Source organism: Vigna radiata, chromosome 7 (genome assembly GCF_000741045.1).
Source record: "Vigna radiata var. radiata cultivar VC1973A chromosome 7, Vradiata_ver6, whole genome shotgun sequence".
Taxonomy (NCBI): domain Eukaryota; kingdom Viridiplantae; phylum Streptophyta; class Magnoliopsida; order Fabales; family Fabaceae; genus Vigna; species Vigna radiata.
Genome location: NC_028357.1, coordinates 25,994,696 through 26,022,554, shown reverse-complemented (window position 1 = coordinate 26,022,554; position 27,859 = coordinate 25,994,696). Strand labels below are relative to the sequence as shown.

At 37.7% G+C, this 27,859-nt stretch overlaps 2 protein-coding genes across 4 annotated transcripts; one reads left to right on the top strand and one right to left on the bottom strand.

Annotated features, from left to right (window-relative positions):
• Positions 1–2,634: 2,634 nt before the first annotated feature.
• Positions 2,635–19,623, bottom strand: LOC106766785 (E3 ubiquitin-protein ligase UPL1). 3 transcript variants are annotated; one of them, XM_014651542.2, is made up of 15 exons: positions 19,394–19,623; positions 16,405–16,500; positions 16,117–16,323; positions 8,046–15,944; positions 7,639–7,950; positions 7,234–7,435; positions 6,554–7,127; positions 5,253–6,381; positions 4,950–5,096; positions 4,434–4,514; positions 4,019–4,244; positions 3,794–3,933; positions 3,473–3,579; positions 3,196–3,366; positions 2,635–2,981 (listed from the first exon to the last, which is right to left on the bottom strand). In XM_014651542.2, exons 1-14 carry the CDS (start codon positions 19,424–19,426, stop codon positions 3,264–3,266), a joined length of 11,256 nt encoding a protein of 3,751 aa, XP_014507028.1. In that variant the 5' UTR covers positions 19,427–19,623; the 3' UTR covers positions 2,635–2,981; positions 3,196–3,263. The 3 variants fall into 3 exon arrangements, with proteins under 3 accessions (XP_014507028.1, XP_014507029.1, XP_022639014.1); XM_014651543.2 differs by having other exon boundaries at positions 2,635–2,978; XM_022783293.1 differs by having other exon boundaries at positions 2,635–2,978; positions 8,046–15,941.
• A 2,792-nt stretch (positions 19,624–22,415) lies between these two features.
• On the top strand, positions 22,416–22,772 carry LOC106766228. Its single transcript, XM_014650975.1, has one exon. The coding sequence runs from the start codon at positions 22,416–22,418 to the stop codon at positions 22,770–22,772; it is 357 nt and encodes a 118-aa protein (XP_014506461.1).
• Positions 22,773–27,859: the final 5,087 nt, after the last annotated feature.

Here is a 27,859-nt window from a genome sequence, read left to right as displayed (position 1 = left end):
CAACTTCTATTCTAGACTCTACTAGCTTCCTTTCGAGGTTCTATTCTATTGTTTCAACTAGTTTCTATATTATTTTCTTAAATTTTTGTAAGCTTCTCACAACTTCGAAGAATTCGACAATAGCTTATTATAAGCTTAAATTATAGAATGGAAGTCTATAAAATCTACTTCTTCGTTAGATTCGTCTAATGTACATTTAGTGTTGTTTGCCATAAGATAGAGATTAACTTCTTCTTCTTCTTCTTCGAACTTTGAAAAATCCAAGTCTTCCAAGTACTCATGAGTACCTTCTTTTTCTCATTTCTAGAAAAGACTATTTTCTTTTTTGACTTTTCTAAGTCAGGGCATTTGGTCCTAAAGTGTCCGAGCTTCTTGCACTCATAGCACATCACTGGCCCTTCTTTACAGTTGTCTTTTTTATCACTTATGGAGGTTGACTCAATGCATCTTCCTTTGAACGAAGTATTTTTCTTCTTGTTCCATAGAGTGAATCTTTCTTGAGATGAATGATAGTTCATCTTCTTCTTCAGCATTTGACTTCTCTAATGGGTCTTCCACTTTGAATGCTTTGGTAGGAGTCCTTCTCAATGACCTATAAGCCTTAAAAGTAATGTTCTTTTCTTTCCTTAGCATCTCATCTTAGCATTTCGACCTGTTGTAACTCTAACTCGTCAACTTTGAGGATGCCAACAAGTTCTTCGAGACTTAAGCCATCGAGATTTTTGGAAGGTCTTAAGGCAATCACTTACGGTCTCTACAATCTAGGAAAGCTATGCAAGATTTTTTCAATATGATCAAAATTATCATAAGACTTACCTGACAATTTTAATTTGTTTAAAATCCTTTGAAATCTACTAAGCATTGTTTGGATGCTTTCATTGTTCAACATTGTGAATAACTAATACTATCGGGTGCACAAACTAAACTTATTCCTTTTCACCTCGTTGAATCCTTCATATGTAATGACCAACTTGTTTTACATTTTTTTAACATCTTTGTAAGCATGCACTTTTATATACTTATTTTTAGAAAGAACATACATTAATTAATTACGAATTTTAAAATTTAATAAATTTGTTTGTTTTTACTCTTACCATTTGAAAGAAACACATTACAATAAGAAAAATAAACCAATACAATCGGTTCACTCAAACAAAGTTATGTTTAATTATTCAAAACTAATTAGTAATGAGTTTCAATAGTATTTATAAAATAAATATTATTATTGTCAATTATATAAAGTCATTTTTAACATCGGTACTTAAATTATCTCTAGTAAAATTCAACATTCAAATTCTGAATCAATTGAATTCATATACTAAACGGAAGCAATATGTCATTCATTGGTTCAGTTGAGTAAAGTTTTAGAATTTGAATTCAAGTGGAATCATGCCTTCAAATTCAATTTGTACAGTTTCACAAATTCAGGATTTTATGCTTCAAATACTTAGTTCATGCTCTCCATTTTATCAATCCAACAATGCACATCTGTCATTTTTTTCGGTTTAAGATTGATGACTGTCAGTATAGCAAGTTAAGCAGACCATGCCAATGTGAGGTTGGCGGCTTAATTCAATCCATTTTATCATTCTTAATTATATAAATTTAGAACATAATAAAGATTTGTGTAGTGCAAAACACTCTAAGTTTTATATACTCTTTAATCATGACATATGACATGAAAAAAGACTAACGATAAAATGCTTTTTATATTTAATTGTTCAAACTTATTAAACAGTAAATAAACATTAAGCAAACCAAAATTATCTTATTTGTTAACATTAAAACTTACGTATCAAAAAATGCAAGATTTAAAATATTCAAAACTTTTATTTAATATGATTCTTAACTCATACATACCTGAATAATCATCCCTTCTCTTTATTATGACAAGCTACATCAGTTTTATGAATGAAAGAATATGCATAACAATCTTGTGTAGACATCTTCTTTTCATGATTTTCTTTTTAAAATAAGATATTTCTTTGAATATATTATTTCAATTGTAGGAGAGGATTTTCTCCTATACTAAAAACACATTTTCAAGAATAGATCACATAATCACAACTAGTCATGGTTTCTCAAAATCCCACTCACATGATAGAAGATCCTCACTATAAAATTCCCATAAGATAAAATACTATAGGACCCTCTGGTACATATTCCAGTTACTAATAAAATATACACTAAAACATAAACAAAATCACAAATCACAAAATATATCACACTCATAAAACACATCAAACTAAATCACAACCCCGATGTCAAAATAAGTGTATATAACACCATAAAAAAAACTTCTAAAAATACATTTTCAAAACTCGGCATTTCAATGAAATCATGATTTTGTATATTAAACTAAATATATTTAATTCTTAAAAAAAAAATACCAACGGGTATTTTGTATGTATTTATTCCTTACTTTTTCAAGCAAACAAGTGCCAGTTATACACAAATTGGTAACTAGATAGATAGTTTATCTAAATTTGTGCATTACAAAAGAATTCTCTAATGAATGAACAATTTCTTTTCGAAAAAAAAAAAAGCATCAATTATGTATTTCAGAAGAATTCTCTAATGAATGAACAATTTCTTTTCGAAAAAAAAAAAAGCATCAATTATGTATTTCAGAAGAATTCTCTAATGAATGAACAATTTCTTTTCGAAAAAAAAAAAGCATCAATTATGTATTTCAGAGTATGTACATACTCAATCTTATTGGTAAATTCTAGAGCTATAAGAGGCTGTTTGGCCATAGAAACTACATAAACAAAAAAAAAAAATAAGATCGGATCAGATTGCAAAAGCTAGACAGAGTATAAAGGCTGTCAGAAAACTCCCAAACCAGACATGGCAGAATTATACAAGAAAAAAAATATTCTAGCCACTCTTGCTTGGAGAGAATCAGAATAAACCCAACCAACGCCAAAATGCCTCATTGTGATGCAATAGAGCCCACAACATATCAACAGATCAAACTCCTGATGAAAAAGAGAAGGGAACCATCAGTCATTCTTCTTACAAAATTAAAAAAAAAAAAAAATCAAATCTGCATCAAATACAAATACTAAAAGTCCCTATTTTACTTTAATCTTTTAGGAGAAAGTTAACTCTCCCATAGTATCAATGACATTTGAACAAAAAAACATATGAAGTTTGGAGATTTATTGGAATATAAAGAAAGAGATGTCTGACCTCCTCACACAACAGGTTGGAGACCCATGGTTGGATGACTGTGCAAAAATATCTCACCAAAATACTGATTAACCAAAACCAAACCCTTCACTAGCCTCATGAATTGCAAGTAACATGCGTTCTTGAAGTTGCTCTTTAGAGGTATACTCAGGAAGGTCAAGTTGATTGAAGCTGAAGTTGAAATTGATTAGAAATTAGCATGATAAACTAAAAATGCAGACACTGTAGTTGTACTAATCGCATGGATGTGGGCAGACCATATATAATAATTACTCACCAAGTATGAGCTGATGGCAGACGATCTGGAGCTCCATATGCCTTGTGAATCTGAAACCTTTGCGGACCAGAGATGCCCTGCAAGGCCTTAAAACCCTCCAACGGTACCTGAAAAGCAGTTGACATTGTATTTTAAATGAAATTAAATACCCCTAACAAAGTTAAGTAATTTTACCCTAAGATGGCAAACAATGAGAAACACCTAGACATATTATTCTCATGAAAACAATTTTCTTATATGTCCAATATGTTTAGAGTAACCTTAGCATGTGATAGAAATATTTATTTATTAGATGAAAATCTGATGTTTCCACTAGATCACCTTTGATGTTCCAGTCACAAATTGCAGTAATCTTGCCATGTCTTCTTTGTTGAAAGTTTTAACCACTTCCCAGAACCACTGAACAACATTTGATGCCACTGTATAGCCAGTATACTCAGTGTTGGCCTTCAAGTCATCCACTGTAGGGAGAATAACACCATTCAGGTGCTTCATTGGTGATTAAAAATATAGTACATAATTTAAAAAATGACGAAACCAACTCACAATCGATTTCTGGGAGACCACTTATGAGAAGCTCAAGCTCTTTGTCATTAAATATGGATATAAGTTCTCGTGGTACTAATTCATTAAAACCTTCCAGGAAGGAATTGATTTGAGGACGGATGGCATTTGTCAAGAGATGGTCAGCAACTAGATCAACATATTCGTGCTTTGTTTCTTCTGTGACTCTTATGTTCCTTCCTCCAGGTTTAAGCTCATAATCCGTGACCTATTTCAGAATTGTGGGAGAGACACCAAAAGCAAAATGGTAAGAAGAATTTATCTAGAGTTAATATACTGAAATTGAAAAAAAAAAAAGTCAGAATAAAGCCTAAAGATTAAATGCAACAAATCTACTTTTCTTTTTAACCTAGTACGCAGGTAAGACATGATAAGCCAAAATAAAATGCTCATTTACCTCATTCTTCTCATAAAGAATATGTTTTTCCTCATCGGCATCCATGCTAAATGTCAGATCAGGAACATCACTCACATCATTCTGTTATGTAGATACAAAAAACAAAATTAAACAAAATGCATACAGAAAACAAGTATGTCATGAACCAAAATGGACTGAAATAGGCATGTTCAGCAAAGTTTGTTAGAGATTGAAGTGGCGGCTTAAAATACCCAGTCATTTAAGTTTGTATACTATCCAATTATATCCATTGATTACCCTCCAACCTAGCTAAATTGACAGTTTCTAAAATCACAAAATTATAAATAACCTGCCAAAACACATGCACCTCCCAAGTCACTCTGTCCATCTCACTGCGAAAATTTTCAAGCCCACTTACCTCAATGATGAGGCTGACACCCTCAACACCCACAATCAGTCTTATCGTACCCAATGACACTCCTAGATGGCCTGGCCCATTCGTGTGTCTAAGAAAAATAAACAATAAAGTGTTAAAGATTGTAAATTGAAACTCACCTCCAACATCCATTTCAAATTCTTATAGTAATCAGGATCAACAGCTTCAATGTCATGGTATGTAACCTTAACACCCAGTATATGCTTATAGAAAGATCGAGTAAAGTAAACATCCAGCAGTTGCCCATCAAACAAAGCCTTCCCCACCTGCATGTAAGATCAGACAACTGTTAACCTAAGTTTAATATTGGTGTCACAGGCAGCTATAACCGTATATCACCCAGAAAAATAAAAAAGATAGGGGGAAAGCAGGGTTCTCTATTATCAGAAGACTACGTATAAAAAACCTTTTGAGAAACATACCACTCGGCCCACAAACTTGAAATATGAGAGATGTTCGGTCTGATATACTGAATTTGGGTTTGGTTGGAAAGTTGCATTGTTACCCACTGTTGTGAAAAGTAAAGCACCTTTGTCAAATATGACCCTTGATAGCAGCTGATACCATTCTCTGGTGAGACCACCTGCATCAATACCTTCTTCACCTTGAAATTGAACATTTAACCGCCCCTTTAGATCTTGAGTAGGACGCATCCTTAATTGATTATAAGAGTCCTCCAAAATATAAGCTCGCCTTACACTAATTCGCAATGGCCCAGACAAGTGCTGGTCATGTTGTTGCCTTATTCTTGAGCGGAAATAGGCTCTCTTGTTATCAAAGTCAATCAACCTCGGTGCCTTGAGCATCATGGAAAGTGATTTCTCCAACAAACCTGGGTTTTGCCTAATGAAAGCATTTGAAAGTCGGCGATGCTTCTCAGCAAATCTTGTGAAAGTGATACCCCCATCCAGTTTTCGCTGTGAGTCTCCACCTTTTACGCTCGTTGAAGCTGAACAACCAGCAGATTCCTTGACTTCTCTAGCAGTCACATTTCCATGGTCTTGTTGCATGAAGGATTCATTTGCTTGTAGCTTTTCACACAAAACAAAGAAAGCCTCGATAAAAGGCAATAATCTCTGTGTCCCAGGAGGAAGAGGTGGTGAAGTTGAAGAACCTTGCAAATTCTCAGCAACATTTATGTTTGATACGCTAGGAGAGAAAGAGCTCTGTCCAAGCTGCATCTCAGCAGCACTTATACAATTACTAAGTTCTTGCCACAATGGCTCAAGCGCGGTATTTAAATTCCAAATAGTTGCTTGATCATCATGTTGATCCACACTATTATCCATATCCATCTCACCCACAGTATTAAGTGAGGTGAGAGAACTAAGAGCTTGCAAAACACGTAGAATGGCTGCACCAGCCATAGAACCAGCACTCAAACCAAGCATATTTGTTTTCTGTAAGGTGACAAGCTCGCTTATGGCTGAGCCTGTCAAAGCATGAGCTGATTCTGAAAGCTCTAAAGTAAAAAAGTTCCTATGGGATGGAACAATGAAAGCCAACTTCTTCAGCACTTCACCAGCAAGCATATACATTTTATCCGAGAGCCTAAAATAATGTCAAATTAGTCACTTTTATTCATCACAACTTCAGAAAAATATGGAGATGGAAATGAGAATTAACAGGTGAGACAGTATAAAGACAGTTTTTCAAAGTCATCTATTCTGAATAGCATAGTTAAAAAAAATGAGTATAAATTTGAAAAGGTTAAGAGTGGCACCCTTCACGACCAAGAAGACTGCACAAATTCCGCAAATCAGATTGTGGCAACTGCAAGAAGATATTGTACATATCTATACTCTTCTTCCCTTCAGAATGGCATACATGCATATCTGCACGCTTATCTTGTTGATTAGAGTCTGACTCCACTAAAGCAGCATCCTTCTCAGTATTACTTGGGACTTCACTGGCTGACAATTTTTGGGTATCTGCCATTTCTTTTTCAGACTGCGATTGACTTTCTAATTTTGAAGCTGCAGTATCAACTATAACTTGAATCAGGCCCATTACCTGCTCAAGATGAGCATTGCTGCGTAAAAACAGGGGTCGACTCAAGAGCTTCAGAAAGAGGACTAGGGGAACAACCCCAGTCTGAGATCTAGAAGGATTTAGAGAAGGCCCCCCTTCAATAACCTTCTCTTTCCCTTTCTCATTTGTATGCACATTAACTGGACGTGAAGAATCGGGAATAATTGATTGATCAAAATGAAACAGCATTTTTGCAACGGCAGAATGATTTGTGGCCAAATAAGTCAGAATTTCAAGAATTCGGCGGAACACAAGGGGAGGAAGACCTAGAATGAAGACATGATGGGAATGATCAGTGATTCAGTAAGCAATAAACTATAATATTGAAATGAGCACATAATGATTCTATCCCAGACAAAGTACAAATGTTACCATCCAACAATTGAGATTGACCATAAACTGTGTTTGAGTGACAACCAAAAAGCCGCTGGGAATTTAGTGTTGCTGATCTACTTACAGAGCCTTCAGCTTCAGGTTCAATCATGTCAAGCAAAAGATAAATAAGCGTGGCCATTGTAACACTATGCGCACATAAGTTTAACAAGAGCCTCTGCAGAAGGCCCTTTCCAAGGGGCTGAAAAGAATATGGAAAAAAAATGTTACGAATTTATTGAAATCACAGATACGAACATCCAAACTACAACCTATAAGTCTGATACACATACTGATTCTTGTAATAAACATCAACAGAATAAACGGTAGGCACAGCATTAGGAATAAAAACAATGCATCTTCATATTTAAAATGAGGTAAGACAGACTACCACCAGCAAGTTACCTGTGATAGTCGCAGAAGCCGGATCAAAGCTTTGAGTGCAGTTGCATCAAGTAGTGGCTCACCTTCAATCTCCTTCACCTTTAAGCTATCTGTAAGGACAGATCTCCTCCCTATTGTAACTCCAACACCTCGATCCATCACTGGCCGCCTATCAAATCCAAGACCATTTCTTCTATTGTTAAGCCTGTGGCTGCTACCAAAAAGGCTTCGAGCTTGGTAGTGACTCATTGCTCGATCCCTCAATATTTGAGCTTCTGCAAGCAATGGAGATGGCAGTGCTGACAAAACAGCCTCTGAAGAAGTCAAAAGAACCTATAACAGAAAATACAAGGATAGAAATCATCTTGTCATATTTCATAAAATAGAACTTCCTCAACAATTACCCAGCAAAATATTAAGATTTAAACCTCTTCACGCAAATCAGCAGGAAAAGTGGCAATTATAGAGGCATTATCCATGTCAACTGGCTGTCCTTCGGCCTGCTGAGCTACCCTTTGAGCTCTTTGTTGGGCCAACACCTCTGCTTGAATATCAGGAGGAAGAGCAGCTAAAAACTCGGGATCAATATCTTCTGCAGAAGGTGGCGCATAGGATGGTGGTTGAACAGACTGAGCTTGTTGGGATGCTAGAACTTCTGCCCTTAGATCTTCAGGCAGAGCCTCCAAAAAGGTAGGGTCAATTGTATTAGCACCAGAAGCTTCATTATTTGCACTAACTTGGTCAGCCTGAGAAGCATCTAGAGCAACCTCTGTGTTCTGAGCTGATAACAACTCATCCCTCCTGTCTTCAGAAACAGCTGGTTGCTCTGATTGATTTCCTTCAGCATCAGTACCACCCATATCAACATCAGCACTAGCATAAATTGATGCAGCATGGCAATCACCTGAATTAGGAGTTTCAAAACCAGAGCCGCCCAAGTTATGATTAGTATGTTGCCCATCAGCAGTTGATGATCCATTGCATTCCATGGATTCAACTGGTACATCCTGGATGGTAGTCTGTACATCAGCAGCCCCTTCACATTGTATAGCAGCATTAGAATTAACAGCCGAATTAACAAATATTTCCACATTCTCATCGGGAGTGACATTTCCTTCGATTACTGTGCAATCAATACCATTTGGCATGATGTTCAATGAAACTGGTTGAACTGACATAGGCTCATTAGCTGGCAGGTCTTCACCAGTATCTCTAGCAACTGAGTCAACATTAATTTCTTCACCATTACCATTTTCTTGCTCCTGACTTTCAATCTGCTGACACGTAGAGTCAGTTCCTGCAGTTAATATTGGACCATCATGAGATGCAAGAGCATCAGACCTATTCTCTTGTTCTCCAGAATTTTGTAACTGTGGCTCAACAGGACTGCTTGCGGGAGCTATACTGTTCAATTGGGCAAGGAATTGTTCCTCTACTGCTTGCGCAATGGATGCCGCTTGAGCACTTCCTTGTGGCTGACCATCATCAGTCCATCTACCATTACCTAACACTCTTCTTCCAGGTAGGTGCAATGAGCCCATGCCGACAGAATAGTCTGTCAAGGGAGGAGGTGCTGCACCACCCAGACGGTCACCAAACAGACTACTTGGCACATGATCATATGGAAGAATAGGTGCATCAAACATGTAAAAATGAGCCACGTCAAGATTCCCAGATGACATGGTTTCTGAATCTCGGGATGTAGAATTACCACCAGATGACCACATTGAGACAAAATCACCAGATGGTGGTGGTCTAACAAGAAGAGGATGTTGAAAACCATTAACTTCAGTAGCAGATCTCTCAAATGAAGACCTACCAGTTTGACGACGACGCTCAAAACTCTGAAGACGAAATAGGTCATCCACATTAACACCTTCAAAAGGCTCAGCAGCCACATCTATAAATCCAGGTTGTCCAAGTATTTGCAAGTGATCCAAGCCATCAAGAGCCTCCCTCCACCTTACCTCAATGACACGATTCTCATGAAAATCATCATCATCTTCATCAATCATCTCATCATTATATTCATCTCCAAAGCCAACATCATCATGATCCTCCACATCAGTATCTGCCAAGGACATCATGCCCCCCCCATCTTCAGCAATGTCCTCATCCTCATCCTCTCCATCATCGTCATCTTCATCCTCATCACCATCGTCACCCATATCATCATCTTCATCACCCATATCATCATCGGCCCTATTTTCAACATGAAAAGTCATCTCAATTTGATCTGGGTTGTGCAAAACACCACCCTCTCCCATCTCTTCACGCATGAAGTCCATTCCAAGTTCCATTGGTGGGTTTTGAGACAATGTCCCATCTTCTTCGACTCTCATATCTTGCTCCACCGACTGATTTGGATTATCAGCACAATCATCACCTTGAGAAGTTCCTTGATCATGTGCATTATCCATTGTATCTATGATTGCTTCTTGGCTGCCCACATTTTGATCATGGGCCACTGCTTCAGTTGCAGATGGTGCTGTTATTTGATCATCAGATCGGTCATTTAAACCAGAAGATCTTTTCTTTTCAGTCCCATCAGATTTAAATATTTGTTCGCTTGCATTAGCAGCTCTTGTAAGACCTTCTAAACCTTTGAGTATAAGATTCACAATTTTGGGCGCATCAGGATGATCCAGATCAACCACTTGTAGAATACTAGTAAGACACTGAATAATTCCCCCATCTATCATGCTCTTAGCAATATCAGGTGAATATCCAGAACCAGGTAAGCTACCAGATGACGAATTTTTTGACAAGATAGAATACACTAGATCAACAAAAGTGAATAACCTCTTATCTGGCAATAAGCTGATTCTCAAGGAATGGCTCTCAAAATTTGAAAAGGACGTCAATTCTTTAACAAGTTCATTTGTCACTCGTTTACGCCCTTCACCAGATCGGCCACACAAAACTACCAGGAACCATGAAGCCTTTTCAGATAACTTACCTCTCCAATCATCAGGTCCTGCAGATTTATCAACAGAGAGCGGTAACAACCGATGTAATACGTGGTGGATAATACCACTTTGACCAGATGGTTGATTAGATCCACGAAATTGACACATTTCAGAATCACGTCTAAGTATAACACCCACTGCATGCCCATACATCAGAAGAATGTCACTCAGTAACTTGAGAACAAAAGTCACCTTCACTAGTCCTGTAGACCTTTCAGACTCAGGCTCTAATGACCCAGCCTCGTCAACCTTAGACTTACCCTTCACTTTCAGGGTAGGTTCATCTATATCCATGAATGTTGAGTCACGCTCAGATTCTTCCTGACCTTTCAGAGGTGGATACTTAAGCACAATCTCGAGAAGCTGATCAATTACTTGAGTGAGATTAACAGGAACCTTTTTGTGGCTTTTCAAACATTTCCCTTGTCCATCATGAGACTTGCTTTCAGATATGCGGACACATTCATTGGAAGATAACCCAGCCTCAACACTAGATGACTTTGACTTTTCTTTATCTTTCTCCTTTGACAAAACAACAACAGTCCTTCCCCCTGATGTTTCTAACTGACAAACTGCTGCTGCAGCTTTCATAAAAACGTTAGGATCCCTGGAGATAACAGGTGCCAATGAGGTCAAAAATGATCGAGGAGAAACACGCCCTGAATGGCGATTTCCGCTTAAAGTTTGCCGTATCTCCAACTCCATGGCTGTCTGCAGTGTTTGAGGATCTTCAAGGAGGTGTCGGACTATAGCTGACACAACAGAGTCATACCCAGGGAAAAAGCAAATCCTCGGAAGATTAAAAAGAGCAGCCAGACCTCCATTTTCAAGAAACTGCAAAGCTAAAGCATGTGTTTTTGTTAACCTAGCACATAATTGCAGAACTGCCTGCATGACTACAGCAGGAACATGTTGTTTTATCAAATCACATGCAACATCCAGCAATTTATGACTCTCTTCAACAGTTGCAAATCCAGTAGATTTTCCCAGTATATTCTCAAAAGCCATTGAAGGTTCTTTCTCGTTCCCATTTGAATTTTTTTCCTTCAGTAAAACTGTATCAGAAAATTGCAGAGAACCATGCTCCCCTGAAGAATCAGGCAGGGAACCAGTTTGAGTTCCTTCCATATTTTCAACTTTTGGTCTTGACTGCACCATTTGATCCAATATAAGTAGTAAAGCACTAATGCATTTTGGAACTGGTAGTTCTTTTCCCAACTCTTGCCTGCCTTTGAAGTTAGTCAAGATATCTATAATTGTAGATATAATGCCATTCTGGGCAGCAATTTCGCGAGTACTTACATCCTCAAAAAGAAGAAGTGCCAAGATATGTGCTAACACACTCAATGCACAATTATCCTGGGAAAAATCCAATGGACAAAGTTTTAGCTGCTGCATAAGATAAGATATTACCTTTGGACGATCATCACCTTTGTTCTGACTGCAAAGTGTCACAAGCAAATCTGTCAACTGAAATGACACTGAATCACTAGTCTGAAACAACTTGACAGATGCAGCAAGTATATCATCAACCGGAGGTTTCTTTACATGTCCCTCTTCAGTTAGCACGTCTATAGTCTTCTCAGCACTCTCAGCTTTAGTAGATTCCGAACTGTTTCCTAGGGATAGAGCAAGTGCCCGAGCAAGTTCATCATCCTCCTGGACAGGATCATCAGCATGACTAAACAGCCACTCCATGGCCATTTCAACACTGTTTGTTTCAACTCTTCTCAATGCTTCCTCGGCCCTTGCCCTTGAAAAACCCATCTCAACAATAGTGGCAATGGTTGCCTCATCAGGTGGAGGGGGCATTCGTTGGTTTGTGCTTCCCCCAATGGTACCACGACTTCGCTTGACATCTCCAACACCAGAGTATACATGTGTAACAAGTGAAATAATAGATGCAATGAAACCAGGACTACAGCTACAAAACATGGGATGATTCCAGACTGGTAGAATTACATCCAGAACCTGAGATTGCAACATACGTACAAAAACTTCTGGGTCTCGTGGGACTGGAAAGAGTCCAATTGAGAGACCAACTGCAACTGGCTGAACAAGAAGCTCTGCCTGAGATGCCGAGGTTGGGGACAAAAGAAGAGAAGAATTTACAAAATACTCAAGCAAACGACAGTAGCTTTGCAATGTATCAAGTAGCCATGTATTATGGGACAATTTACCTCCTTCTCCTTTTTTACCAACATCAATGTCTGATGAAGGAAGAGAACATGGAAGTGTCCATAGCAACTGACTAGTAGCTTCAAATGTTGTGAGGAGCTCTTTAAAAGTTCCATGGACATAAAAATTATTAACCATTGCAGTATAACAACTCCGGCGCCTGCTGTCAAATGTGAGTGCAGCCATATCATCCACAACCTTCCCAAGATATCTACATTTTACAGAAAGTGACATTTCAAGTCCAGAAGCATAAGTAGAATGCCCAGAAAAACTAAGAGCCTCAAGAAAATTTGTAGCTAAAACAGCTCCAAGAGTCTTTGAAGCTGAACTGAGTGACCCAGAATCAGCTCTGCGACGATTTGGTGAAGTGAATCCCTTCACAAGGGCAGTGAAGAAAGAGCGCAAAGTTGATGCCAATTTGTTAAGAATCTCTGAAACAATAACATCAGGGCTTTTCTTTTTCAGATCTTGGGACGAAGGTGCTTCCAGTGCACTAGGAGGTGTTTCTGAATCAATGTTTAAAGCTTCCAAATGACGACCAGCCCTTCCACCTCGGATGCGGGATATTCCATGCCGACTTCGGCGATGCAAACTTTCTCCAGCACGAACAACAGAAAGGAATTCCCGTTCCCCACTCCACAGGGAATGTGGACCATTCCTTGCAAAAACTGGGTTTGTGTATCGTACTGTCTGGATATTTGAATCATCATCACTCTCTCTCTCAATTGTCGTAGATGGAGGTACCTGTGAAACCTCAGGCTCTTGATCAGCATTCTTCTTTTCCTCAGCCTTAGAGTCATTGCACAATGATATTTGCCAAATTATTTCCTTGTATGTTTTCCCAAGATCTTTCAACACATCGGCATCTGATGTGCTTAGTTCAGAGACAACAGTACTTGTTCCCTTCAACAAAAATACAGAAAGAGTTAAGACAGCTTCAAGACTAGCAAGATATTTCAACACCTTTGTCTGCTTTGCAGATTCCACTAGAGCAAGTTGGGTCCCTCCCACCAAATCTAAAAGCTCATTAGTAGATTTTAGATGTTCCCTCAAGAAAGAGCATACGGCCCGAGCAAGCGAAACATAATGCTGCGGTGAGAAATTCTTGAAGGCAACAGATATACTGTGCCCAACAGAAACAGATGCTGGCATCAAAGGTAATGTAACTAACTGGAGAATAGCTTCAATTCCTTTTTTCTCAACAAAAATTCGACATGTGTCAGCATTCTGAAGAACTGTCTCAAGTAGACGAGCAATATTGTTAACGCAATCTGGAAGAAACAACTCAACATTCACTATTGACACATCAGGAGATGGCTCAGAAATATGCTCTGTGTCATCAGCCTTTGAAGACTCATTATTAGGTAAGATCACATTCTTGTCCTCACCATCCATTTCCATTGGAACCAATGATGAAGAGCTTGGGTCAGAACTCGAGGATGAGGATTCCACCACAGAACCAATTTTTGTGATAGTTTCCAGAATTTCAACTAACATTTCCACTCCAGGCCCACGCAATGAAGAAGCGTGGCGCATTAATTCATCCAATCCACTAGACAAAGACGCAGGTGTGTCCCCAGCCAGAGCACGCAAATATGTTTTAGAAGTAAATACTTTCACAAAACACCTCAAAGAGTTCCTATCTTTCACAGCCTGCAGGCCATTACTATTTAAGCACAAGGCATCCAAACACTGGGGGATGCAAGTAATGGCTTCTGAAGAGTTGAGAACATCATCCATTATAGCATCCAAGAAGGCAGATGGAAGACCAGCGGCATCCAAAACAGGATAACAAGTAGGATCCTTTTGTATTAAGTCACTCATAACAGTAGCTGCAAGAGAGAAAACTCCACCACCAAAATCTTTTGCCCTTCTAAAAATTATGCATAAGCAATGAGGCAGAACATTCTCTTCAGATCCATAGATACGAGCAGTATTTCCAGGGGCATAAGTTCCAAGGGATATAGCACGCAATAAAGCTTTCATTAGCAACCTACGGTGATATGAAATTAATGGTTCAGAATACAATTGTTTTTGCACATCATCCAGCCCAGTTGAAGAACTTCTAACCATATTTACACTTCTTGCACTAGACTCAGATTTTTCATCTGGCTGTTTTCCACCATTTTCTACATAGGAGACTTCAATCTTTAAGCGAGAAATGGTATCATCCAAACCTCCCAAATCTCTGAATAGAGCAGCTGCTGGATTACTGTAATCCATAAAAGCCTCCAAAATGCGCACAGCCTTTTCAACCAAATGCAAATGCTGTGGGTTCGTATCTTTAAGGAGGGGTAGCAGAGTAGGAATAAATCCTGCTTCACGCATGGCAGAGCACCCTGATGATGTTGAAACCAACACGGTGACAAGAGACAAAAGAGCTTCAGCAAAATGAACTGACCATTTTGAGGTATCACTGGTAACAGAGTCAATGGCTTTTTGCATCAGGCTAGATAAAATGCCACGATGCCCACCAGATGTAACTGCAGTCTGCACTGACTGCTGACGGGAACGATCTTGGCAAAGAGCAGCTAATGCATGCAAACATAAAATCCGAATTTTCTCCAAAACTGCATCTTCATAGCTCAGTAATGATACTAATTCATTGATAAATCCAGGCTCAGCATTGAAGAATGAAACCAGGTCATCAGCATCAGCACATGCTTGAATTAGTACTATGAAGGCATACAAGCGAATGCATGTATATTGCTGTCTAGAAGCCAAAGAACCAAAAGCCCTAGCAAAACGTAGTCTTGACAATAAAGAAAATCTTAAACTGGCAGGCACCTTATATTCCGTAACTAACTTGTGCAAAAGCTCAAGATCAGTTTCCACACGTTTGTCAATATCACTTAAGTGTATAATTTGCAAGCCTTGGACCAAGGGTTCAGCCACTTTTATGTCACTCTCTGGCTCATTTACAGCATAAAATTCAAAATGAAGGGTACAACCCAATTCACATGCAATACGGTCACAACCATCTGGTACAGCAGATGCAATCAATCCAAGTCCTTCCTCCTTTCCACCCCATCCTTGGGCAAGAGCATATAATTTTGAATTCAAGGAAGAGTCTCTTATGGAGTACTTTCCAACTGTTTTCTTCAAAAAGGTAGCCAAAGTGTCTAGGCTAGCCTCAACCACATCTGGATCAGTAGATGCAAGCAATGCAGAGAGATGCTGCTGCAGACACACAAACACATGCAGCATCAGTACTAGAGGTATGAAAGTCATATTTCAGAATAAAATACATAGGTCACTGATAAAAAAAAGGTAACACACAGAATCAATATGCTTATCTTAGGTCTCATTGTTATGAAGATGAAAAAGTATTACAGAAGGGAAGATGCCATACCTCATATGAACTATAGAAATGTTTATTTGTGCAATTGTCCAAAATTGTTCTGATGACGCGAAGAATTTGAAGAATGGCTTCTCTAGGGAATGGAGGATCCAAATTAAGAAAATCGTCATCAATCAGCAAATCCTTCCTTGGTTTTATGTACTTCTCAAAGTATGAATCAAAATGGTTAAAAAGGTCAACCCAGTGATGAAAATCTCCCTGTACAAGAAAAAAAAAAGCTATGAATCAAGCACCTCAAAACAAATGTGTGATCTGCCTAAGACAACGGCACAAAATTACCTTATCAAACTCCCAAATAAAACCCTTCAAAGGTTCTTCTATCTTCTCAAGTGGAACTGAAGTAACACGATCAATGAAACATCTAATTTTGGGAGGCTGAAACCAATCAACAAAAAGGTAATTCATACACTCTTTCAATTGATCTATCAATATGACCATCTCATACTGAAATTAAAATGACAAACTACTAAAAAATATATACTGAAATTAATTAAACACATAACTTTGCATATTAAACATTGAAACTGATTTCCAGCTGATAAATAGAAATTGCAACAAGATCCAACTCAAAAAATGCTTTACCAATTGCGAAAAATGCAAAGTTACTTAAAGAACCCTTGTAGAACGCATTATTCTAGTTCTCAAAGGAAACCTCTCATCAAAGTATGAGACGAATTCACTGGTAATGCATTGACAATATGAATTTAGTCAACATGGCTAAAATGAATTAAAATAAAACAATAAAAACACGCAAACAACAATTAAGAACCCATTGAATATAGCCGTTGGCGTCCATCAAGACCAAAATATTGAGAGAATATAAACAGAAGCTTTAAAAGTAATAACATCACATCTTGCGTCTTCAAAATTGTCATCTCCAATCCAATTTAAGCAAATTATGATTTCCAAGTCCATAGAAGTATGGAGAATACTATATCTATGAATAAATTTGTCTACAGCAACAGGATTACTTTCCTTCTGAAGACATTTTGGTTTAATATTCAGAAAAAAAAAATATCAGTAACATATTATAAGTGTTTTTGTTACGAAAAAATAAAGTGTCAATCTATTAAAAGGTACATGTGTAATATATAAAAGTTGTAACAAGGAAATCTATAGGTGTGACGTTTTAGAATTGTGAAAAGGGACTAGATATCAATGGAAGAAGCAAAAGATAAGAAAATACACATCCTATATTAGGACATTAAAATAGGAATTAATCAAACTACAACCAAGTCAAATCAGAAACTAAAACATTTATTAATCTTTGAAAATCATAGTGCATATTCAACATGCCTACATGATTGTGGCCATTTGTTGGTTCGTCAATAACCAGAACCTTAGGCTACACTATTGCCATCAGTTGACACAGTATCAATCACTTTTTTTCTTCACTTGAGAATTTCTAAAATAAAAGTCATAGTACCTCCTATGAGGAGAAAAAATCTTCTGCTAAAAATTATATCATAAATAAGGTGAAAGAATAAGTCACTAAGGCTCCAATAAGAACTCAACAATATGACACGGAACTGAAAAAGGGTAAAATTCATCTTAGAAAAATCCTTGCTTGCCAACACCAACAGTAAACATCAAAAGTCCCCCATCAACAAACCAAACAAAATTGCATATAACAATTTGCACACAAAGTTGTATTTAAACAAGGATAGCTAATATAAAAATGACAACAAAAATATTTCATGCTATGCTATTCCCCGATTTTCAAGTCAATTGCCTCTTTAATTTCAATGCAAAATACAACAATACCAAATTTTCATGAATCCATGCAAAATAAGAAACATGCGATTCAGACCAAAGAAAGAGTCACCATGTTTTTCTTTCTTTCACTTTTCTAAAATAAAAATTGTAGCATCTCCTATGAGGAGAAAAAGTCTTCCACTAAAATTGATCAACAAAAGTTATATCATACATAACATGAAAGGATAAGTCATTAAGGCTCCAATAAGTACTAAACTATGAACTGAAAAAAAGGATAAAATTAATCTCAGAAAAATCTTTGCTTGCCAACACCAACCATAAACATCAAAAGTCCCCATCAATAAACCAAACAAAATCGCATATACCAATTTGCACACAAGGTTGAATTTTAACAATGATAGCTAACATACAAAATGACAACAAACATATTTCATGCAATTCTATTCCCTGATTTTCAAGTCAATTGCCCCTTTAATTTCAATGAAAAATACAACAATAGCAAACTTTCATGAATCCATGCAAAATAAGAAACATGCAATTCAGACCAAAGAAAGAGTCAACATGTTTTCATTGTTAAGTTTCGTTCACTTTTTTTCTTCACTTAAGAATTTCTAAAATAAAAATCATAGTATCTCTCATGAGGAGAACAAAATCTCCGGCTAAACTTGATCAACAAGTTAGATCATACATAACGTGAAAGGATAAGTCATTAAGGCACTAAACAATACCACAGCCAAGGGAACTGAAAAAAGGGATAATTAATCTCAGAAAAATCCTTGCTTGCCAACACCAACAGTAAACATCAAAAGTCCCCCATCAATAAACCAAACAAAATAGTATATAACAATTTGCATACAAGTTGCATTTTAATAAGGATAGTTAATATACAAAATGACAACAAACACATCTCATGTTATGCTATTGCCTGATTTTCAAGACATTTGCCCCTTTAATTTCAATGCAAAATACAACAATAGCAAATTTTCATGAATCCATGCAAAATAAGAAACATGCAATTCACACCAAAGAAAGAGTCACATGTTTTCATGGTAACAGTGTAGGTTACTTTTTTTCTTCACTTAGAATTTCTAAAATAAAAATGGTATGAGGAGAAAAAATCTTCAGCTAAACTTGATCAACTAAAGTTATATCATACATAAAAGTGAAAGGATAAGTCATTAAGGCTCCAATAAGTACTCAACAATAGACAGCCAACAGAACTGAAAAAGGGTAAAATTCATTTCCGAAAAATTCTTGCTTGCTAAGACCAACAGTAAACATCAAAAGTCCCCCATCAATAAACCTAACAAAATCGCATATAACAATCTGTACACGAATCAGTGAAAACTCAAGGAAAATGAAAATAATATAAAATAGTTGCAACCAGAAATTGAAAAGGACAACCAAAAAAAATTAAAAATAACCCATAAACCCCAACAACAAAAAGACTGAATTAAGAAGAAGTAACCTAAAATCGCAAAATTGATCAATAAACAAAAGATTCGGCGCCATCAGAAAAGAAAGAGAAAAAAATAGAAAACCAAAAACTAACCACTTCAAGTGCCCTTTTCCTCTTCAACTTCATCTTGGAACTAAGAGCATCGCATGGAAGAAAAGAAAATAGATTGTGAAAGTTGATCAATCCCCGACCAACAATCGAGAATTGATCCTAATTCTGGAAAGGAATGAGAAAATTGAAGTGAAAGTGAGGAGAGAGAAGGAGAAGATTAGAGGAAGGGAGAAACCCAACTGAGAGAAGAAGCTGCACACAATAACGTGGTTTACAATTCCAATACCCTTCTATATATTTACAACAAAACTATCATAAATTAAATTATATTAAATATAATAAATAGCATTACCTTATTATTAAACATAATAATTAACTATTATTATATATTAGATATTATTATTAGATGAAGATTGAAAAGGCTTATTAGATGAAGATTGAAAAGGCAAAAAGAGAAAATGTTGGCTGATTACATAATTTTGTTAAAAATATGTTCCATTACTAATTATATTTTCTTCCTTTTTTGGTGGATTCCTTGCTTTTTCTTATTTTAATATCTTCTATACTCTGCATGTTAAAAAGACTGTTATTTTTTTAATCTTTTACCTTACACTGAAATTAAAAAACTATTTTTTTTAATCTTTCAGAAATGGAATATATCCATGAAGAGGAAAAAGGAATTGGCAATCTTTTATAAATTTTATAAATTTCAATTATCAAAGTTTTGGTTAGTTTCCCTATCAAATCGTGAATTTGATTTTTAAGATTCCAAGTTTTCAGTTTTTGTTATAAACCAAAACAACCATCAGCATCGGTAGAGCTTTTCATGGTAAAGCACTGACTTTTCTGTTTTTACAAATACTTTTTTACTGTGAAATCATTTTCTGGATTTATGAGTGCAAAAATAGTGTAATTAATTTAATGGTTCATGTTACTAAAATTAAAAAATATACTTATCTACGTTAAAATGGATTCATCTTTTAACACATAATTTTGGTCATATTTCACTTATTTTATGATCCAGTCCGGTTGTTGAATGTTAACACCCGCATATGTTATGTTCAAGAACCAAAATAAATAAATAAATAAAAATATATATATATATATATATATATATCAAAATTAAATAATACTTTTAATTTTTTTTTAAAATATGTATATAATAATAAATAATGAAAGTAATTGTAACAGTCTAGGATAACCAATTTCCAATAATCTATCTTAAATAGGTAAATTTGGGTATTGTATAACCATTTTTTAAATTTTAAATTAAATAAAAATATATAAGAATGCAAAGTTATATTAATATTAAAAATATGAACTTCTGATATTCAAACTAAAATAAACACGGATTATCAGAAACCGTTACTGTATTATTTTATTAGGTGAAATAAATATTAAATACTGAAGTCTTTTGTTAACTAAAGTTATAAAATTTTCCTTTATTTGAGATGTATTAACTTGGTTTGTATTCCTAGGATTAAATATCTGTTTTTGTGATATGAGTTCTTATTATTTTGTTCTCAAAAATATGTTTTATGGTTTTCTTTCTAACATTTAAAAACAATGATTTTAGTTATATTTTTAATTTCTCTTACAAAATATTTATAGTGATGAAATCATATTAATGATATCATAAACTAAAAAAAACAACTCAAAAAAAGGTTTTAAAAATATTAAAAAACTAGCACACGTGTTTAAGTGGCCAATTTACAAACATTTTATCAAATGTGTTAGTTATACTTTTATGCAATTTTATACTAAATTGTTAAATTTTAATCGCAACAACTCTGTTTTATCCCTAATGTCAAGATTAAGATGAAATTTAGAGATGATGGTTCCTTTTTCTTTGCTAATTCATACCCTCATGATGTGGAGTTCTATTTTTTGTCTATACTCTTCCACACTCATATTTTCTTGCTTCAGTCTTTGAAATTTATTCATAAGCTCTTTTTGGTAGTAGGAATGGACGTGTCTTCTTCTTAAGGCATTTTTCAAGTCATTCCAATATTAAACTTAAGAGGGATTAATGAGTCTTCTTTCTCACACTAGGAAAATCCACCAATACATTGCATTCCCTTGGAAGCTTAGGGTGGTTAGGGCTACTTTCCTTTCCCTTACTATTTTATGGCACTCAAAAAGTTGTTCTACTCTCATATCTCAATCTAGGTAGCCTCTACATCTTCTTTCCTATGGAAATGAGGAAGGTCTACTCTAATGGTTCATGCTCTTTTTCACACTCCCTTCTATGCACTCTTGGTAGAGGAGGTTGATAGTATTGACTAACAATTCTACTATCTTCCTCTAATGTGTGATTTGTATAGGATTTTTGGAGCTTCTTTTTCAGTGGCTCCTAGTCCTTAAATTTTCTTGAATCTTTTCGTCTTTTTGATTGAGTATTCTTAACTATTCCTCTAAGAAGCAAAATACAGACTAAAGAAGTAAATAGACAATGTGCAACCTGTAATATCTCTACATATTCCATGGTGCATTGTATCCTTCTCTCATAACTTCTTCCTTCTTATCATTCCAATTCCAATTTATATAATACTCATCTTCTACATGTCTACTCCAACCACACATCATTTCACTATCCTAAAAAAACCTATCATTTAAAATAGTGTAAGAGATATGCACACCCTTGGAAGGACCGAACGGGTTAGTAGTGGAGCAATCCCTCATATTTCAATTCCAGATCAGCAATAACCAAGTTGAGTATGAAGCTTTGATAGTCTGGCTGGAGTTAGCCAAAGACTTGGGAGCGGAATCTGTGGAGTGCCGGACGAATTCATAATTGGTGGTTGGTCAGATGAAGGGCGATTTTAAGATCAATACTTCAGTATTTCCATAGAGCTATAAACTTAACGCAATAGTTCAAAACTGTCGAGGTAACACACATTCCTCGGGAAGAAAATACGAGGGCAGATATTTTGTTAAAACTATCCAAAAGGGCAAAGACAGTGGACAACTAAACTCAATAGTGCGGCGAATCATGACAAAACCCACTATATACTGTATGTTGGTGTCGACGGAACCCGCTTGGGAGGATTGGAGGTATGAAATCATGACGCGAATAAGGGAACAGGACGCAGGACAACACATTCCGGCCAAGGACGTCAAGCATATAGTGCGCTACATTTTGGTCAGCAGAGAACTATATAAAAGGGGATTTGTAATGCCTCTACTTAAGTGCATCTCCCGAGAAGAGGTGCAATATGTGTTGAGGAAGTTACATGAAGGTGTGTGTGGCATGCATATAGGCAAAATGGCCTTGAGGGCTCGAGTATTAAGGGCAGGGTATTTCTGGCCCACCTTGGAGAAAGACTGCAATGATTTCGTCCAAAAATGTCTTAGCTGTCAGAAGCATGGCAACATGCAGAATCTACCGACCATCGAGCTTCATGTCTTGACATTTCCTTGACCATTCGCCCAATAGGGAATGGATATCGTGGGACCTTTCTCGACCGGTAGAGCACAAAAGAATTTCCTCTTGGTAGCTGTCGATTATTTTACCAAATGGGTGGAGGTTGAACCGCTTGCTACCATTTCCAAGCACAAGTACAAAAATTCATGTGGAAAATTGTGTGTCGTTTTGGTTTGCCAAAGATGATCGCACGAAACTACGGGGGAAACTCCTTTCAACTTAAATTATGGCACAAATACAATGTTGTTAGTGGAAGTGGGTGAACCAACCATAAGGAGAAAGATAGTTGACCTAGAAGTCAATGAAGAACAGTTAAGAATGAATTTGGAGACCCTTCAGGAAAGGCGAGACGTAGCAGTTATCCATGTGGAAGCCCATAAAAGATTAGTAGCTCGGCGGTACAACACAAAGGTCAGATCTCGCCAGTTCAGGGAAGGTGACTTGGTATGGCGTAAAACGGATCAAGCTAGGAAAAATCAAGCTCACGGGAAATTGGCAGCAAACTGGGAAGGACCCTTCAGAGTAAGAGAGAATTTGAACAATGGAGCATACCGATTGGAATATCTAAACGGCAAAGTTATTCCCAACACCTAGAATTCGTCGCACCTTAAGTTTTATTTCAATTGAGTGTCAACATCCAATGTATTTCCATTTATTATTAGTAATACCAGATTTTGTTGCCTATAGTTTTATGTTGTAACTTTTAGCTAACTAGCGATCGTGGACAATCGGATAACGATACCAACCATGGTTTTCTTGTGACCAGCTCACTAGCAATCCTGGCCAGCCAAGTGACCAGCTCACTTGTGTCTTCTAGTGATCTACTCACTAGCAATCTCGGGCGGTCATACGATACGAAGACGTCAACCGTGGTCTTCTAGGGACCAGCTCACTAGCAATCCTGGGCAGTCAAGTGACCAACTCACTTGTGTCTTCTAGTGATCTACGCACTAGCAATCCCGGGCGGTCATGCAATACGAAGACGCCAACCATGGTTTACTAATGACCAGCTCACTAGCAATCCTGGGCAACCAAGTGACTAGCTCACTTGTATCTTCTAGTGATCTACTCACTAGCAATCCCAGGCGACCATGCGATACGAAGATGCCAACCATGGTCTTCTAGTGACCAGTTCACTAGCAATCCTGGGCGGCCAAGTGACCAGCTTACTTATGTCTTCTAGTGATCTACTCACTAGCAATCCCATGCCACCATGCGATACGAAGACGCCAACCATGGTCTTGTAGTAACCAGCTCACTAGCAATCATGGGCGGCCAAGTGACCAACTCACTTGTGTCTTCTAGCGAGCAATTCACTAACAATCTCGAACGGCCATGCGATACGAAGACGCCAACCATGGTCTTCTAGTGACCAGCTCAATAGCAATCATGGGCGGCCAAGTAACCAGCTCACTTTGCCTTCTAGTGATCTACTCACTAGCAATCCCGGACGGTCATGCGATACGAAGACGCCAACCATGGTCTTCTAGTGAGAAATTCACTAGCAATCCAGGGCGGCCAAGTGACCAGCTCACTTGTGTCTTCTAGTGAGCAATTCACTAGCAATCCTGGACGACCAAGTGACCAGCTCACTTGTGTCTTCTAGTGAACAATTCACTAGCAATCTCGGGCGCCCATCCAATGAAGAGCATTTATGGTCTTCTAGTGAGTAATTCACTAGCAATCCTAGGCGGCCAAGTGACCAACTCACTTGTGTCTTCTAGTGACAATTCACTAGCAATCCCAGGCGGCCAATTCAACGAAGAGCACCTATGGTCTTCTAATGAGCAATGCACTAGCAATCTCAGGCGATCATCCAATTATGGTCTTCCAAGTGAGAGATTTACTAGTAATCTTGGGCGGAAATGCGATGATAGGTATCAAGGATCTTTTACCGGCTCACTAGCGATACTGGACTACCAGGTGATCTGTAGTGGTTTACCACTAGCAATCCCGAACGGTCATACAAGACTAATTGGAGATTTACATGTATTCATAAATATAGACGAAATGCAGGAAAAGGAAACAAAATAAGATTACTTCATTCATAGATAATGTTCTTAAAAGAAAGGAACATGTCATGAGAAAGCAAAACTAAAGAAAATATCAAAAGCTAAACATTCATAGGGATGGATTCTCCAATTTCAGTAGGAGCGTCAGGATGGTTGATCGGAGTCGGCGACACTTCCTCGATCTCTCGGAGAGTAAGATCAACCAATTCCCCGTTTACTACGTCCTTTATGACATCAAAGTCGGGAAAGTCAAGAGGTACTTGGAAGAAATAATGACACTGAGCTATACCCTACTCAAACACTTTAACCCGCTCGTTCCAAATTTCGTCGCCCAAGGCTTTGTTTTCAGCAATCAATTTCGCCTGGATAGCGGTAAAGGCATCTTTCTCTTTGGTAAGGTCAACAATCTGAGTGGAACTTTTTTGAATATATAATTTTAATTCGTCATTAGCCTTCTAAATCTACCGAGCGACATTCCGAGCCTTGGTCAGTGTAGCAGAAGCCTTCTGTCACTCGTCCTTTGCCGCCTTCTAAAGCTCTTCAACACGACAGGATAAGTCTTCGTTGGATTTTTGAACTTTTTCCAGATCCAACTGAGCTGCTTCAAGCTCTTCAACAATTATCGACTTAGCCGAACCTGCAGCGTAAGCCAAACATAGATTGGACCGAACGTTCAGCTCATATGTCAGATCCACGACTTCATCGATTGTCATCCCGTGGAAAAGCTTCTCCTCGGGATCAAGGAGATACTCCAGGCGGTCTGCCATGTGCAGATTCAGGTCAAACGGTCCAGCCAACAAAGGACCTTCGAGAACTTTTCTTTTTTCTTGCTCAAAGACACAGATTCGTCCTTGGTAGCCTTCCTTTTTTCCCCACCTTGTAGAGAAATCGCATCTTGAATTGGAACAACTGACGGAGTAGAAGAAGATGACGAGTACAGAGAAATTTTGAAAGTCAGATTTATTGTACTAGGAGCAATTTTAGGCACCTCTTGCCGAGCGGGATTGGCACCTGGTTGCACTGGTGCGGAGGAAGTTCCCGCACCACTTTTCTTTAACTCTGCTTTTCTTCGGGACATCATTAGTAGAAAGGCCTTGTTTTTCTCCATCTTCTCGAAGATATCTGAAACACCAGAAAAAGTTCCATTAAATAAAAAACAAAAAATATAACGAAAAATAAGAAAACCTTACTAAACACTCTAGTACACAGGGATCAGGAACCCAAAAGCCTGATGAGAGCTCGCGACGAGGTCTTTCGGGGTAGCTGATCTAGCTGACTGATTACCTCCAACTCTTCAGAGGTCAAGGACGACTTTGCTCGAGAAACAATCTTTTTGGGATGCTCCATCTAGTAAAATTGAAACTTCGACTATCCGTCACTCAGTTAAAAGCTGGACTGACCCTCCTCCTTTATAGCTACCTTGAAAAATCTGGTTTTGAACTCTTTATAGGAGGAGTTAAAGAGTGTAAAACCATGTTTACCCTTCATAGGAGACAAAGAGATCCAAGATTTGTTAGCCTAAGAGATAGCGCGGAAGAAATATAGGAATGTCAATGAGTTGGGTGTTAAAGCAAGTGCGGTGCAAACCACAACAAACGCTTGCATATATCCCCACCCGTTCGGGTGTAATTGGGTCGGGGCTACGTTTAAATCTTGTAATACACTCGATTGAAAATCAATGAACGTTAATCGGACACCCAAGTCCGGAAACAGAGTGTATAAACATAAAAGAAATCAGTGTCATGTCCTTCTCGTCCATGGCAAGCGCGTTCGATCAACACACTATCATTATGATGTCGTCGGCATCCTTTACAGTAGACACAATATCAACCCTACAGGCTAAATATTCAAGTGAGGCGTTAGTAACATAATAGGGCGCATACAAGCCTACCTCATGGGGAGCCCAGCCATATTCACTGACGGTGGGAGGCGGAGCAGAATCTGTCCATGCCCTGGCCGCATCAAACTCGAGCACAATATTTACCCCTTCAACTTCTCGATCACTTGCATCAGCAGAACCCAAGATGGAGGATCCTACGGAGGCAGTGGACTCTTTCTCGTCATCAGCGTACCCCTGACCTTAGTCGGCAGCTTCATCGAACGAGAGAGGTAAAAAAGACATGGTTACCTAAAACGAGACCTCTTGAAAGCTTGAAGGTGAAGAGAGTGAGGAAAGTGAAATGGTCGCAGCGGCGGTTCTAATAACCTTTTATAGCGTGACGAGACGTTTCCAGGAGCTCACTATGGCCATCCATCGTGGTGAGATCAGACGGACATGGGTGCGAGACGCTTCACATCCAAAAGACATGAATCCCATGATCACACATGTCCCACGATCAACGGACATGACGATAAATGTTGATCCCTTTTCGCGCCCTTTCCACGACTGTTTATTTCAAACCCTTCGTGCCTAATTAGCCACTCGGGCTTGGGGGGCTTGTGTAATATATGATACGATCAAGCGATCGAGGCTGCCAGCACAACGACGGAGCCGATCGGTGGGAAGCATTGGGGAGTCGATCAAAATGTATTTAATGATGTTAATAGGTAATAAAGGTGAGTAATTACCATATTATGTGTTGCATTTATGAGTGATATCAGCTAGATTAATGCGAAAGTAATGAGATTGACAAATAATGAGGCACAAAATATATCGCATTAAATGACATTCAATGGGCTGAAAATATTGTAAAGCCAATAAATACAAAGCTGATGACCGGGTAAAGTCTAATTAAGACCCTTTGAGAGTATATCACTAACTTGAGCATTAGAGTGTTTTCACCCCTTGTAGACCGATCGGGCAGGAGGAGAGCTGAGTTATTGGTCGAAGCACTGAGGTAGAAAAAGGAAACGTGAAGAGTGTTGATCTCGGACCCCATTCAACCTAAACAAACTCCTTTAGGGTTCAATGAGTAACGTCATATCATATGTGTGATTCTCTTGTACTTTTAGTATTTGTTGCCATCTTTTATTTTTCGTGTTCTTTATTGATACCATGTTATTTTCTAATGTTTTACTTAGACTTCATGGTGGACACCAAATATTCTTACAAGAACCAAAATAACCTTATAA

What these genes read in the sequence shown, in the direction of transcription:
- LOC106766785 (XM_014651542.2), bottom strand. Translation starts at nt 19,426, where the DNA reads ATGAAGTTGAAGAGGAAAAGGGCACTTGAAGTG. An exon ending in TTATTTGGGAGTTTGATAAG is followed by an intron (nt 16,324 to 16,404) that starts GTAATTTTGTGC and finishes TTTCTTGTACAG; the next exon opens with GGAGATTTTCATCACTGGGT. An exon ending in ATTTGAAATGGATGTTGGAG is followed by an intron (nt 4,515 to 4,949) that starts GTGAGTTTCAAT and finishes TCTACATAACAG; the next exon opens with AATGATGTGAGTGATGTTCC.
- LOC106766228 (XM_014650975.1), top strand. Translation starts at nt 22,416, where the DNA reads ATGACGCGAATAAGGGAACAGGACGCAGGACAACACATTCCGGCCAAG.